We start from the raw sequence: 14,768 nt of genomic DNA, 5'->3' as shown, positions 1-14,768 counted from the left end.
AACTCTATGTTATTATTAATAATTAATGATATTTACACTTAATTGAACGGTTTAAAAGAGGAGAAAACACGAAAAAAAAGACAATTAAATTTTGAAACATAGTTTATGTTCAATTTTGACTTTTTAAAATTCAACCGAAAAAAAGAAGAGAAAAACTAGCTAATTTGAATCTTTTTGAAAAAATTTAAAAAAAGAATTTATGGAACATCACTAGTAATTTTTCCTGATTAAGATTAATTTTACAATTTTGATGACATGTTTTAAATAGGTTAAAATCCAATCTACACTTTGTTAGAATATATAACAAATTGGACCAAGCTATATTTCTAACAAAGACAAATCATTATTTCTTCTAGATTTTCCAGAACAAACATTTTAAAAGAAATTCAAAAGACTTTGAAATAAGATTTAAATTTGATTCTACAGATTTTCTAGATTTGCCAGAATTTTTTTTTTTAATTTTAATCACAATAAGTTTGAAGAAATATTTCACAAATATTCTTCATCGAAAAAACAGAAGCTAAAATGAAGAATTAAATTAAAATGTATTTATTATTCTTTACAATAATTTTAAAAAAAATTCTTGAACATTGATTTAAATTGTCAGGAAAGAAGAGGAAGGAATTTGTGTGAAGGTATATGTGTTTAAAAAATCCTAAAATCATTTTTAAGGTTGTATTTTTTCTCTAAAATTGTCTTTCTGAAAGTTATAAGAAGCAAAAAAATAAATGAATTTATTTAAACAAGTGAAGACCAAGTCTTTAAAATATTTTCTTGGATTTTCAAATTCTATTTGAGTTTTGTCTCTCTTAGAATTAAAAATGTCGGGCAAAGCGAGACCAGCTTGCTAGTAAATAAATACAATTTAAAAAATAGAGGCAGCTCACTGGTAAGTGCTGCTATTTTAGCTATTTTTAGAACAGGCCAGCGGGCGACTCATCTGGTCCTTACGGGCGACCTTGGTGACCCCTGTTTTAGTCAGACAAGACTTCACACTGGGATTGATATACAGACACACATTACAGATTACACACGCACAAATTGACATACACATTTTCAAATAATTGTTACAACATTATTATTTCCATATCTTAACACAGTGTTTTTCAACCACTGTGCTGTGAGATACAGTCTGGTGTGTCATGGGAGATTATCTAATTTCACCTATTTGGGTTAAAAATATTTTGTGCAAACCAGTAATTATAGTCTGCAAATGATGTGTTGTTGTTGAGTGTCGGTGCTGTCTAGAGCTCGGCAGAGTAACCGTGTAATACACTTCCGTATCAGTAGGTGGCAGCAGGTAGCTAATTGCTTTGTAGATGTGGGAAACAGCGGTAGGCAGTGTGCAGGTAAAAAGGTGTCTAATGCGTAAACCAAAAATAAACAAAAGGTGAAGGCATTGAAGCTTAGGGAAGGCTATGAAGAACGAAACTAAAACTGAACTGGCTACAAAGTAAACAAAAACAGAATGCTGGACGACAGCAAAGACTTACTGTGGAGCAAAGACGGCGTCCACAATGTACATCCGAACATGACGTGACAATCAACAATGTCCCCACAAAGAAATATAAAAACAACTGAAGTATTCTTGATTGCTAAAACAAAGTAGATGCGGGAAATATCGCTCAAAGGAAGACATGAAACTGCTACAGGAAAATACCAAATAAAGAGAAAAAAGCCACCAAAATAGGAGCGCAAGACAAGAACTAAAAGACTACACACAGGAAAACAGCAAAAAAGTCCAAATAAGTCAGGGTGTGATGTGACAGGTGGTGACAGTACACCTACTTTGAGATAAGAGCTATAGTGATGCATGCTTAGTTATGCTTTAAAGTCATATCCAACAATTGCGACAACGACTTTTTACTGTCAACCAGGTTTCGTTTTTTAATGATTTCTGCTGGTGGTGTGCCTCCGCATTTTTTCAACGCAAAAAATGTGCCTCCTTCCGATGGCCATCCAGCCAAAACCAAATATTGGACGTCAAAACTTTTTAGCCAGGGTTAAGGTAAACAAGTGTGTGAACAAAACGAGATGTTAAGCACAAAGCTATGTAAAAGTTTGGCTGAGCTACAAGAGGAGGAAATCTAGTCTTTTTTGGCGTTTGTCTCAGAGCAATCGTCCATTAAATTGGCCCATTTTCAAATTTTTATTCGTGAACAGCGCTGCCATGGTAACACAAAATATTCCCGAATTAGAGTACCCCCGTCGGCGCAAACGAGACCTTTCCGACGGTCATCATCATCGGACACCATCGTGACTTTGTTTAACGTGGGGAGACTGGTGCACAGACAGTCACCACACGATCCTTGACAGATCCGGGTCAGGGTCCAGTGGCATGGAGTCCAAGACGACTGGGGACCCTTTTCTGCTGCAGCCTTCATCCGCCATCCCAACCGTTGTGACGCTCCATAGGGTTAGCGATCATCCTCCGCCTGTTCCACCGTTGAGGTCTTGGGTTGTTATTTCCCCATAACCGGGCCCCCATGGATGTGGGGGGTGCCTTCTTCCGCCATCGCAGCCGTTGTGGTAGTTCTTACATCTACCGTCTTCCGCCTGCTCCGCCGTTGAGGTCTTCACCGTATCCCTGGCTAGGGGGCAGTCAGGTACTAGGCCTTTGCCAAGGGCCACCAGGGGTAACAGTAGTAAAGGGGTTAACCTCCTAGTGCCCCAAGACCCCATAGAGGAGCCTCCACTTTAACGGCATGTCCAGGTATAACATATGTGGGGGTTCATTGGCCGGTTCATCTCGTATTATTCGCGGCAGAATAACATAAAAGAACTATATAAAAGAACTATAATAAAGTTTGAGTGAATGGGCGCTTGCATTGGAGCAGGCCCATAATACATCGATGATGTTTTGGTGTAAAATAACAACAATTGTCCTCTTGTCAGCATTTTGACCAACATCCTGGACGTCCACCAAAACATGGGCTACTGCCCGCAGTTCGACGCCATCGATGAACTGCTGACTGGAAGAGAACACCTTCACCTCTACGCTCGCCTCCGCGGGGTGCCAGAGGTGGAGATCAGCAGGGTGAGGAGGAGCAGGACCACGTACTTAAGACTTACATGCAGGAGTGTGAAACCGTCTGTTTGCAGATTGCGGAGTGGGCCATCCAGAAGCTGGGTCTGTCCGAGTACGCGGGCCAAAGCGCCGGCACCTACAGCGGAGGGAACCGCAGGAAACTGTCGACAGCTATCGCTATGATCGGCTGTCCCGCTCTGGTCCTGCTGGTGAGACCCAAACCCAAAATGACCCTCCCAATAACGTGAGCAAACTTTAATTTTGTTGTTCTCCACGTCAGGATGAACCCACAACAGGCATGGACCCGCTGTCCAGGCGCTTCCTCTGGAGCTCCATCGTGAGCGTGATCCAGGAGAAAAGAGCTGTCGTCCTCACCTCGCACAGGTGCACCACACGTCTGAATGTGTACTTATGAGTATTTTGGAACGTAACGGTCGCTGTCCCTTTAACAGCATGGAGGAATGTGAGGCGCTCTGCACGCGTTTGGCCATCATGGTGAACGGGTCCTTCAAGTGTCTCGGAACCATTCAGCAACTCAAATACAAGTTGGTCACTTTTGTGCTCGTCCACTTTGTGACACAAATATATTTGTAAACACGCTATGATGGGACCGTATGGGAATGTACCGGATTTTTCGGACAATAAGGCGCACTTAAAATCTTTTAATTTTCTCAGAAATCGACAGTGCGCCTTATAACCCGGTGGCGCCTAATGTACTGTCAGGTTCAAACACTTATGACAATTATTAAACAGACAAGAAGCAAGGAATCATGCAGAGACAGAGTTAAATTTGGCTCAATGAGGAGAGACGTTTGGGGCTGCACACTCAGTTACAATCTCCCACCACGCTCTAAGGTCCAGACCCACGTGCTCCTCTATTTATTTGGGAGATCCCTGGTTACATCACTGAGGCTGCTTCTGAAGGAAGGGGGGGTTAATTTCAGCAGCCGCAGTTAGACACAATATATGATTATTCAGAAATGCAAATGTGCTGACACTCGTGATATCGCCCTGTCTCTGCTTTGTCTGAGTCACGGTACTCAATAACACTGATAAGATCCAAGATTGCAAATTGTCCCTTTGCACAGATAGAAAAGTACAACTTCTGCACAATTGATAATAACTATAGCAATGGCCTTTAAGCATAACAGTTGTGTGATAACTTACACATAATTATTCTAACATGTACGGAATAATACTGGTTGTGTTTACCGACCTCGAAGCAATTTTATTTGGGTACATGGTGTAATGATAGGTGTGACCAGTAGACATACTTGCCAACCTTGAGACCTCTAATATCGGGAGGTGGGGGGGGGCATGTTTGGGGCGGGGGCGTGGTTGGGGCGTGGCTAAGGGCGTGGTTAAGAGGAGAGTATATTTACAGCTAGAATTCACCAAATCAAGTATTTCATATATATATATATGTATATATATGTATGAAATACTTGACTTTCAGTGAATTCTAGCTATATATTTTTTTTTATTTTTTTTTTAATTTTATTATACATATAAATAAAAGACATACTTGAATTTCAGTGTTCTGCAGGCTATCCAGTAGGTGGCAGTATTGTCCTGTTTAAGAGTGTCACAACATTGCTGTTTACGGCAGACAAACTGCTTTACGGTAGACTAAACGTAACTGCTGTTGTTGTGTGTTGTTACCGCGCTGGGAGGACGTTAATGAAACTGCCTAACAATGAACCCACATAAGAAACCAAGAACTCTCTCTCCATGTTGTGCACTCTACTCTCTAAAAGCCGTAGATGTTATGACGTCATTGGGCAGGCACGCTGCTGGGAAAGCGGACGTGAGAACGGCTGTCCCCACTGAGGTCCGCATTGAGCTGGAGGGGGCGTGGCCTCCAGCTCCGGCTGAATACCGGGAGTTTGTCGGGAGAAAATCTCTGCCGGGAGGTTGTCGGGAGAGGCGCTGAATAACGGGATTCTCCCGCTAAAAACGGGAGGGTTGGCCAGTATGCCAGTAGATGGCAGTCACACATAAGACTGCAATATGACGCCAGTAAAACGACACCAAAACTTTAAATGTTCCAATGAAAATAAAGATCATTACACAGGGCACTCAAAAATCTGTCAAAATGTTTTAGTACGACTTTGAAGGCACACCGCTTGATGGCTTGTCGGCCCATTACGGCTACCGTAGTCAGAGGTACTACTATTACTATGGTGTGTGTATAAGGACCGCAAAATGGCACCTATTAGTAGACATATTATCTGGCGTTTTGTTTCACAGTATTATGCAAAAGCAACTTTTCTTACCTTCTGGTACCTGCTGATGTGTATTTGGGATCTGCATAAGTCCTGAAAATGTGCGCACGTCCACCGCCGTAGTCGATAAGCTTCTTCTTTTTCTCTATCTTCTTGTTATGGGACATTCATCCTCCCCTGTTGCCATTTCTAATATAAAGTAGTGTAAAGTTCTTACTTATATCTGTCAGTAAAACTCGCCATGGAAGCGCTAAAACATACCGGTGTAGTGAGTTTACATTATTCACCCAAGGAACTTTAGTTATTAGAGAGTTCCGGTCGGACGGTTTTTCACGGGACACATTTCCGGTGTTGTTGTTGCCCTAGTGAGCCACGGATGAGGAGATGCTGCTCCGTTATTGATTGAAGTAAAGTCTGAATGTCATTAAAACAGTTAGCGCCATCTTTTGACACTTCTTCCACTCCCGTCCTTGCACGCTACACCGCTACAACAAAGATGACGGGGAGAAGACGCTGTCGAAGGTGAACCACGTAAATATTATTATTCATTATAATTCATTAGCATTGATATTTATTTCCAGCATTGCTTAAAGACATGCATAAAGAGACCAAACTAAATGTAAAATACAATAAAAAACGCAATACGTTCAATTTATATCAGTATCGGCCAATTTTCCTAAAAAATCCTTTTGACGCTGATCACCGGCTGACAAGCAACTAGCAGCTAATTATGTGTCTCCATAATAATCACCTCCATTACGGTGAATAAACTAAAGGCATTCACACTTTATTATGCTGCACCAAAATTCATCCACCGTATTTTCCGGACCATAGGGCGCACCGGATTAAAAGGCGCACTGCCGATAATCTGGTCTATTCAGGTCTATTTTTATACAAAAGGCGCACCGGATTATAAGGCGCATTACAAGAGTCATATTATTATTTTTTTGTTCTAAATGTAAAAGACTTCCTTGTGGTCTACATAACATGTAATGGTGGTTCTTTGGTCAAAATGTTGCATAGATGATGTTTTACACATCATCTTCAAGTCGCTTCAGGATGCACCGTTTTGTGGGCGGGTCTTATTTACGTGGCTCACCTTCGACAGCGTCTTCTCCCCGTCATCTTTGTTGTAGCGGTGTAGCGTGCAAGGACGGGAGTGCAAGAAGTGTCAAAAGATGGCGCTAACTGTTTTAATGACATTCAGACTTGACTTCAATCAATAATTATAATTAATCATCCGTGGCTCACTAGTGCAACAACAACGCCCGAAATGTGTCCCGTGAAAAACCGTCCGACCGGAACTCTCTAATAACTAAAGTTCCTTGGGTGAATAATGTAAACTCACTACACCGGTATGTTTTAGCGCTTTCATGGCGAGTTTACTGACAGATATAAGTAAGAACTTTACACTACTTTATATTAGAAATGGCAACAGTGGAGGATGAATGTCACATAACAAGAAGATAGAGAAAAAAAGAAGTTTATCGACTACAAAGGCGGATGCGCGCACGTTTTCAGGATTTATGCAGATCCCAAATATACATCAGCAGGTACCAGAAAAGTTGCTTTTGCATAATATTTCAAAACAAAACGCCAGATAATATGTCTTACCTTATACACACACCATAACTTTAACTTAATAATAATTGTCAGATTCAAACACTGAAGACATTTATTAAACAGGACAAGAAGCAAAGAATCAAACAGAGACAGAATTCAATTTGGCTCAGTGAGGAGAAACGTGTACATCTGTACCCTTGTACAGTGTCATTATGCTCTGCCAAAAGATTGTACGCCTCCTCTTTTATTTGGACTTTCCCTGATTACATGGCAACAGCTGTTTCTAAAGGGACGGGGGCCGTAAACAGCCATTGCCTTTGATTACAACAGTTCGAAAGAAAAGGTCGTAAAACAGTTCAAAGAAGAGGTCGCCTGGAGGGTAGTCTGGTCCTGCTTCCTCTCCGCTTTTGTAGTTCTTGGGTCAAGACAAAATCTGTCTGTGGATTACAATACATGACAGAAACAGAACACCTTCATGTTGCTTCCCATCCTACACAGTGGAGTTTTACAAGCCTTCTTCTTGGTAGGTTCAAAGACAGCTTTTGTCTTCTCGCCGGGAACTCATTTCAACACAAAGTTTTGTGATAACTTAGATACAATCATTCTGACAATAATACTCCTATGTTAAAGCACGGTACAATCCATCAAGCGGTGCGGCTTCATAGCTTACCAAAGTCGTACTAAAACATTTTGATACATTTTTGAGCGCTGTGTGTAATGTTTTATATTTTCAATGGAACATATAAAATGTTGGTGTTGTTTACTTGAGTCAAATTGCAGTCTACAAGTATCTGTTATGTGTGACTGCCATCTACTGGTCACACTTGTCATTGCACCATGTACCAAATAACATAGCTTCTAGGTCGAAATTATCCCGTACATTAGACGCACCGGGTTATAATGCGCACTGTCGAGTTTTGAGAAAATGAAAGGGTTTTAAATGCGCCTTATAGTCTGAAAAATACGGTAGATATTATCTTAGACAGGAAGGACTTGTATCTGATGTCTTTAGATTGTACAAGCACTTGGCACAGGGTACATCAATACAGCCCAGAGATCTGTAAGCTACGATTAAATAAAAACTGTCATCACGGTCAGATTTGGTGATGGCTACGTGGTGACCATGAAGATCAGGGCCTCCAAGGCCGGTTGCGCCCCCGATCTGAACCCGGCCGAAGCCTTCATGGAGAGCACCTTCCCCGGCTGCGTCCAGAGGGAAAAACACTACAACACCCTGCAGTACAAGATCGCCTCCTCCTCCCTGGCAAGGATCTTCCAGATGGTCCTGGCCAACAAAGACCAGCTCAACATCGAGGACTACTCGGTGTCACAGACCACTCTCGATCAAGTAAAAACAAAAGAGGTTTAAAGAGGAATGTAAATATTTTCTCACCAAACTTGCACGTGTGTCCCTTCCTGAAGGTCTTTGTGAATTTTGCCAAACAACAATCAAGAGAAGACGAGGCCATAGTTCTGCATCCAAAAGCTGCCGGGGCACAGCAAGGTGGTCAGGGCACCCCCGTGAAGAGACTCAGGAAGTAAAGAAGCTTTATTTACTTTGGGAGGCGATTGTACTTGACGGACGTAGCTTTTGGGATTTGGAGCACAATCCTTTTTTGTAGGCAGAACCACCAAGCACGTTACAAGAAGGTGGAAGAAGACAACGTGGTAATGGCGTACATTTCGAACAAAGTTTCATTGATGCACATCACTTGTTTACATTCAACATTAATTATGTCCGTGTAGAACCTCAGTCATCCTGGTCATGGTAGTCCGCAAAGGTTCAATCGAGGCAACTGGAGTCCGTTTCTCCTTATTTCAGCCGTGTAAAATGTCCGCGGAAACCGGCGTTTTTAAACATTAATTTCCTCACGTTTTACCAACATATTGTAGCGTTTAGAAATGTGGTTCTTAAACTGTTGGACAAGGAGTCTAAGGAGAAGTGTCCAAAGATGGGGCTAACTTCGTGTTCTTATCAGGCAATCCAGCAGAATCTATACATACCATACCATACCATACCAACTTTATTTATAAAGCCCTTTAAAAACAACCACAGTTGAAAAACAAAGGGCTGTACACCACAAAGAAATAAAGGCAAACGACAGACTAAAAAATTAAATTTAAAACAGAAGTAAAATACACATTAAAAAAGCAAATACAAAATTACCCTAAGAACAATTTTGTTGGATAAAAAGCAGTTAAAAAAGTTAAAAGTTAAAAACAGTTTAAAGTCTCATGCTGGGTTAAAAGCCAGTGAATAAAAATGGGTTTTAAGAAGGGTCTTAAAAATAGCCAAAGAAGGGGCCTGTCTCACATGAAGTGGAAGATCATTCCAGAGTTTTGGGCCCGCAACAGAGAAGGCTCTGTCCCCCCTGAGCTTACGCTTGGATTTGGGTACCTCCAGGATCAGCTGATCAGCTGACCTGAGGGACCGGGTGGGGGCATAGAGGTGGAGCAGCTCAGAGAGGTAAGGTGGGGCAAGACCATGTAAGGATTTAAAAACAAGTAAGATCATTTTAAAATGGACTCTAAAAGACACAGGCAGCCAGTGGAGGGAGGCTAAAACAGGAGTAATGTGCTCTCTTTTTCTTGTGTTTGTTAAAAGTCAGGCAGCTGCATTTTGGACCAGCTGCAGACGTGAGAGGGAGGACTGACTAATTCCAAAATATAAAGCGTTACAGTAATCCAGCCGAGATGTAATAAAGGCATGGATTACTGTCTCAAACTGTTGCCTAGAAAGAAGGTTTTTAACCTTAGCCAGCTGACGTAAATACATACATCCGTGGCTTCTTAGCGTAACACACAACGCTGGAAATGTGTCGCTTGAAAACCCGTCCGACCGGAACTCTAGCAATAAGAAAAGTTCCGTGGGTGAATAATGTCCATCCATCCATCCATCTTCTTCCGCTTATCCGAGGTCTAAGCAGGGAAGCCCAGACTTTCCTCTCCCCAGCCACTTCGTCCAGCTCTTCCCGGGGGATCCCGAGGCGTTCCCAGGCCAGCCGGGAGACATAGTCTTCCCAACGTGTCCTGGGTCTTCCCCGTGGCCTCCTACCGGTCAGACGTGCCCGGTCGGACGTGCCCGAAACGCCAGATGACAGAGCTTCTCACCCTATCTCTAAGAGAGAGATCCGCCACCCGGCGGAGGAAACTCATTTCGGCCGCTTGTACCCGTGATCTTGTCCTTTCGGTCATAACCCAAAGCTCATGACCATAGGTGAAGATGGGAACGTAGATCGACCGGTAAATTGAGAGCTTTGCCTTCCGGCTCAGCTCCTTCTTCACCACAACGGACCGATACAGCGTCCGCATTACTGAAGACGCCGCACCGATCCGCCTGTCGATCTCACCATCCACTCTTCCCTCGCTTGTGAACAAGACTCCGAGGTACTTGAACTCCTCCACTTGGGGCAGGGTGTCCTCCCCATTCCACCCTTTTCCGGGCGAGAACCATGGACTCGGACTTGGAGGTGAATAATGTAATCCCACTAAAACAGGGGTACCCATTACGTCGATCGCGAGCTACTAGTCGATGGTGGAGGGTGTGTCAGTGGACCGCCAGCCAGGCATTGAAAGTTGCCTCGATTCAACCTGGGTGCAATAATGAAAATCTGAAATTAAGGCCAAAAGTGCTTACTTTTGACCGGAAGGACCTTTTTTGTTCCTTGGCTTTTTTATGTTAAGCCAATTTGCTTGTCTCATAATATGCATTCTATAATCTGAGCTATATTACAAAACTCAAAACCAGTGAAGTTGTCACGTTGTGTAAATGGTAAATAAAAACAGAATACAATGATTTGCAAATCCTTTTCAACTTATATTCAATTGAATAGACTGCAAAGACAAGATATTTCATGTTCACACTGAGAAAGTTAATTTTTTTTGGCAAATAATCATTAACTTGGAATTTAATGGCAGCAACACGTTGCAAAAAAGTTGTCACAGGGGCATTTTTACCACTGTGTTACATGGCCTTTCCTTTTAACAACACTCAGTAAACGCCTGGGAACTGAGGAGACACATTTTTGGAGTTCTTCAGGTGGAATTATTTCCCATTCTTGCTTGATGTACAGCTTAAGTTGTTCCGGATGGTTCTTTTCCTCTTTGGTCCAGAGGACACGACGTCCACAGTTTCCAAGAACAATATGAAATGTGGACTCGTCAGACCACAGAACACTTTTCCGCTTTGCATTAATCCATCTTCGATGAGCTCAGGCCCAATGAAGCCGGCGGCGTTTCTGGGTGTTGTTGATAAATGGCTTTCACTTTGCATAGTAGAGTTTTAAAGGCCTACTGAAATGAATTTTTTTTATTTAAACGGGGATAGCAGATCCATTCTATGTGTCATACTTGATCATTTCGCGATATTGCCATATTTTTGCTGAAAGGATTTAGTAGAGAACAACGACGATAAAGTTCGCAACTTTTGGTCACTGATAAATAAAAAAAAGCCTTGCCCCTACCGGAAGTAGCGTGACGACACCGGAGGAAGGGCTGCTCACATTTTCCTATTGTTTACACCAGCAGCGAGAGAGATTCGGACCGAGAAAGCGACAATTACCCCATTATTTTGAGCGAGGATGAAAGATTCGTGGATGAGGAACGTGAGAGTGAAGGACTAGCGTGAAGTGTAGAACGTATCTTTTTTCGCTCTGACCGTAACTTAGGTACAAGGGCTCATTGGATTCCACACTCTCTCCTTTTTCTATTGTGGATCACGGATTTGTATTTTAAACCACCTCGGATACTATATCCTCTTGAAAATGAGAGTCGAGAACGCGAAATGGACATTCACAGTGACTTTTATCTCCACGACAATACATCGGCGAAGCACTTTAGCTACTGAGCTAACGTGATAGCATCTGGCTCAAATGCATATAAAAACAAAACAAATAAGTCCCTGACTGGAAGGATAGACAGAAGATCAACAATACTACCAAACTCTGGACATGTAACTACACGGTTAATGTTTTCCAGCTTGGCGAAGCTTAGCAATGCTGTTGCTAACGACGCCATTGAAGCTAACTTAGCTACGGAACCTCGACAGAGCTATGCTAAAAACATTAGCTCTGCACCTACGCCAGCTCTCATCTGCTCATCACGACCCGTGCTCACTTGCGTTCCATCGATCGACGGTACGACGAAGGACTTCACCCGATCACCGATGCGGTTTGCGGCCCGGAGACGGAGGAAGTCAAGGTGAGGTCGTTCGGCTAGCGCTTCTGCTATCCTCAAAGTCCTCCTGGTTGTGTTGCTGCAGCCAGCCGCTAATACACCGCTTCCCACCTACAACTTTCTTCTTTGCAGTCTCCATTGTTCATTAAACAAATTCCAAAAGATTCACCAACACAGATGTCCAGTATACTGTGGAATTTTGCGATGAAAACAGAGCTTTTTGCATTGGATTCAATGGGGTACCAATACTTCCGCTTCAACGGTTGACGTCACGCGCAAACGTCATCATATCGAAACGTTTTCAGCCGGAAGTTTGCCGGGAAATTTATAATGTCACTTTATAAGTTAACCCGGCCGTATTGGCATGTGTTGCAATGTTAAGATTTCATCATTGATATATAAACTATCAGACTGCGTGGTCGCTAGTAGTGGCTTTCAGTAGGCCTTTAACTTGCACTTACAGACGTAGCGATGAACTGTAGTTACTGACAGTGGTTTTCTGAAGTGTTCCTGAGCCCATGTGGTGATATCCTTTACACACTGATGTCGCTTCTTGACGCGGTACCGCCTGAGGGATCGAAGGTCCGTAATATCATCGCTTACGTGCAGCGATTTCTCCAGATTCTCTGAAGATGGTGAAATCCCGAAATTCCTTGCAATAGCTGGTTGAGAAATGTTGTTCTTAAACTGTTGGACTATTTGCTCAGGCATTTGTTGACAAAGTGGTGACCCTCGCTTTTCGCTGCTTTTCATACCCAATCATGGCACCCACCTGTTCCCAATTAGCCTGTTCACCTGTGGGATGTTCCAAATAAGTGTTTGATGAGCATTCCTCCACTTTCTCACTCTTTTTTGCCGCTTTTGAGAAAAATGTTGCAGACATCAAATTCCAAATGAGCTAATATTTGCAAAAAATAACAACGTTTTCCAGTTTGAATGTTAAATATCTTGTGTTTGCAGTCTATTCAATTGAATATAAGTTGAAAAGGATTTGCAAATCATTGTATTCTGTTTTTATTTACCATTTACACAACGTGACAACTTCACTGCTTTTGGGTTTTGTACTTAAAATAAGATAATCTGTCTGTTTTTTTTTGTCATAGATACTTTTGACCTCGATTTTGGTGCCGAACTCGATTATAAAACACATTTTAACCCTTCGAATGGCACCTTAACTATGAACAAGTGGAAAAACTCTGCATTTTTCAACGACTGTCTTTGTAGCAATGACGTGCCTGCAGGCCTCGCCAGCCCCAGACTGTAGGACCAGGACCAAGGCGGGTCAGTAAGTGGGAATTACATTTACTTCAGATGCCAAGCTTTTTTTTTTGTTTGCCTTCTTTAGTTACACGAACGAAGCACGTGGAACATAATTTAGTCTTAGCACTTTATGCAGAAATAATCAACCCTTTTTTTTTTATATATATAAAACATTGGCAGCTTGCAAAAGCTAATTGTTGTTGTTCAGTGCATTTCAACACTTTTCGATATCAGCCTCATCTCTTCAGTATTTGCGCTTTGTCAGACATGAATGTAATGTTCCTGGAGCTAACAACCACACAAATAAAGATATTTTCCCGATGACCATTTACTTGCCGTATTTTCCGGACCATAGGGCGCACCGGATTATAAGGCGCATTGCCGATGAGCGGGTCTAGTCAGGTCTATTTTCATACATAAGGCGCATTAAAGGCCTACTGAAATGAATTTTTTTCATTTAAATGGGGATAGCAGATCCATTCTATGTGTCATACTTGATCATTTCGCGATATTGCCATAGTTTTGCTGAAAGGATTTAGTAGAGAACATCGACAATAAAGTTTTGGTCGCTGATAAAAAAAAGCCTTGCCTGTACCGGAAGTAGCGTGACGTCGCAGGTTGAAAGGCTCCTCACATTTGCACATTTACACCAGCAGCGAGAGCGATTCGGACAGAGAAAGCGACGATTACCCCATTAATTTGAACGAGGATGAAAGATTTGTGGATGAGGTACGTGATAGTGAAGGACTAGAGTGCAGTGCAGGACGTATCTTTTTTCGCTCTGACCGTAACTTAGGTACAAGCTGGTTCATTGGATTCCACACGTTCTCCTTTTTCTATTGTGGATCACGGATTTGTATTTTAAACCACCTCGGATACTATATCCTCTTGAAAATGAGAGTCGATAACGCAAAATGGACATTCACAGTGACTTTTATCTCCACGACAATACATCTGCGAAGCACTTTAGCTACGGAGCTAACGTGATAGCATCGGGCTTAACTGCAGATAGAAACAAAAGAAATAAACCCCTGACTGGAAGGATAGACAGAAAATCAACAATACTATTAAACCATGGACATGTAACTACACGGTTAATGCTTTCCGGCCTGGCGAAGCTTAACAATGCTGCTGCTAATGACGCCATTGAAGCTAACTTAGCAACGGGACCTCACAGATCTATGCTAAAAACATTAGCTCTCCACCTACGCCAGCCAGCCCTCATCTGCTCATCAACACCCGTGCTCACCTGCGTTCCAGCGATCGACGGAGCGACGAAGGACTTCACCCGATCATCCGTGCGGTCGCCGGCTAGCGTCGGATAGCGCATCTGCTAACCAAGTCAAAGTCCTCCTGGTTGTGTTGCTGCAGCCAGCCGCTAATACACCGATCCCACCTACAGCTTTCTTTTTTTTGCAGTCTCCATTGTTCATTAAACAAATTGCAAAAGATTCACCAACACAGATGTCCAGAATACTGTGGAATTTTGCGATGAAAACACAGCTTTTTGTATTGTG

The 14,768-nt window shown here is 42.4% G+C and overlaps 1 protein-coding gene across 2 annotated transcripts in view; it reads left to right on the top strand.

The window, feature by feature from the left end:
• Positions 1 to 13,575, top strand: part of LOC133630255 (retinal-specific phospholipid-transporting ATPase ABCA4-like) — a 152,267-nt gene extending 138,692 nt beyond the window's left edge. For both annotated transcript variants that reach the window (XM_062021728.1, XM_062021727.1), the window contains 6 exons: positions 2,896 to 3,037; positions 3,103 to 3,237; positions 3,309 to 3,412; positions 3,481 to 3,573; positions 7,915 to 8,164; positions 8,239 to 13,575. In XM_062021728.1, coding sequence (XP_061877712.1) covers positions 2,896 to 3,037; positions 3,103 to 3,237; positions 3,309 to 3,412; positions 3,481 to 3,573; positions 7,915 to 8,164; positions 8,239 to 8,358 — 844 coding nt within the window. In that variant the 3' untranslated portion in view covers positions 8,359 to 13,575. The remainder of the gene's footprint in view (positions 1 to 2,895; positions 3,038 to 3,102; positions 3,238 to 3,308; positions 3,413 to 3,480; positions 3,574 to 7,914; positions 8,165 to 8,238) is intronic.
• Positions 13,576 to 14,768: the final 1,193 nt, after the last annotated feature.

This window comes from Entelurus aequoreus, linkage group LG15, assembly GCF_033978785.1.
Source record: "Entelurus aequoreus isolate RoL-2023_Sb linkage group LG15, RoL_Eaeq_v1.1, whole genome shotgun sequence".
NCBI lineage: Eukaryota > Metazoa > Chordata > Actinopteri > Syngnathiformes > Syngnathidae > Entelurus > Entelurus aequoreus.
Note: the sequence above shows the minus strand (reverse complement) of the source record. Positions and strands in the feature narration are given on the sequence as shown.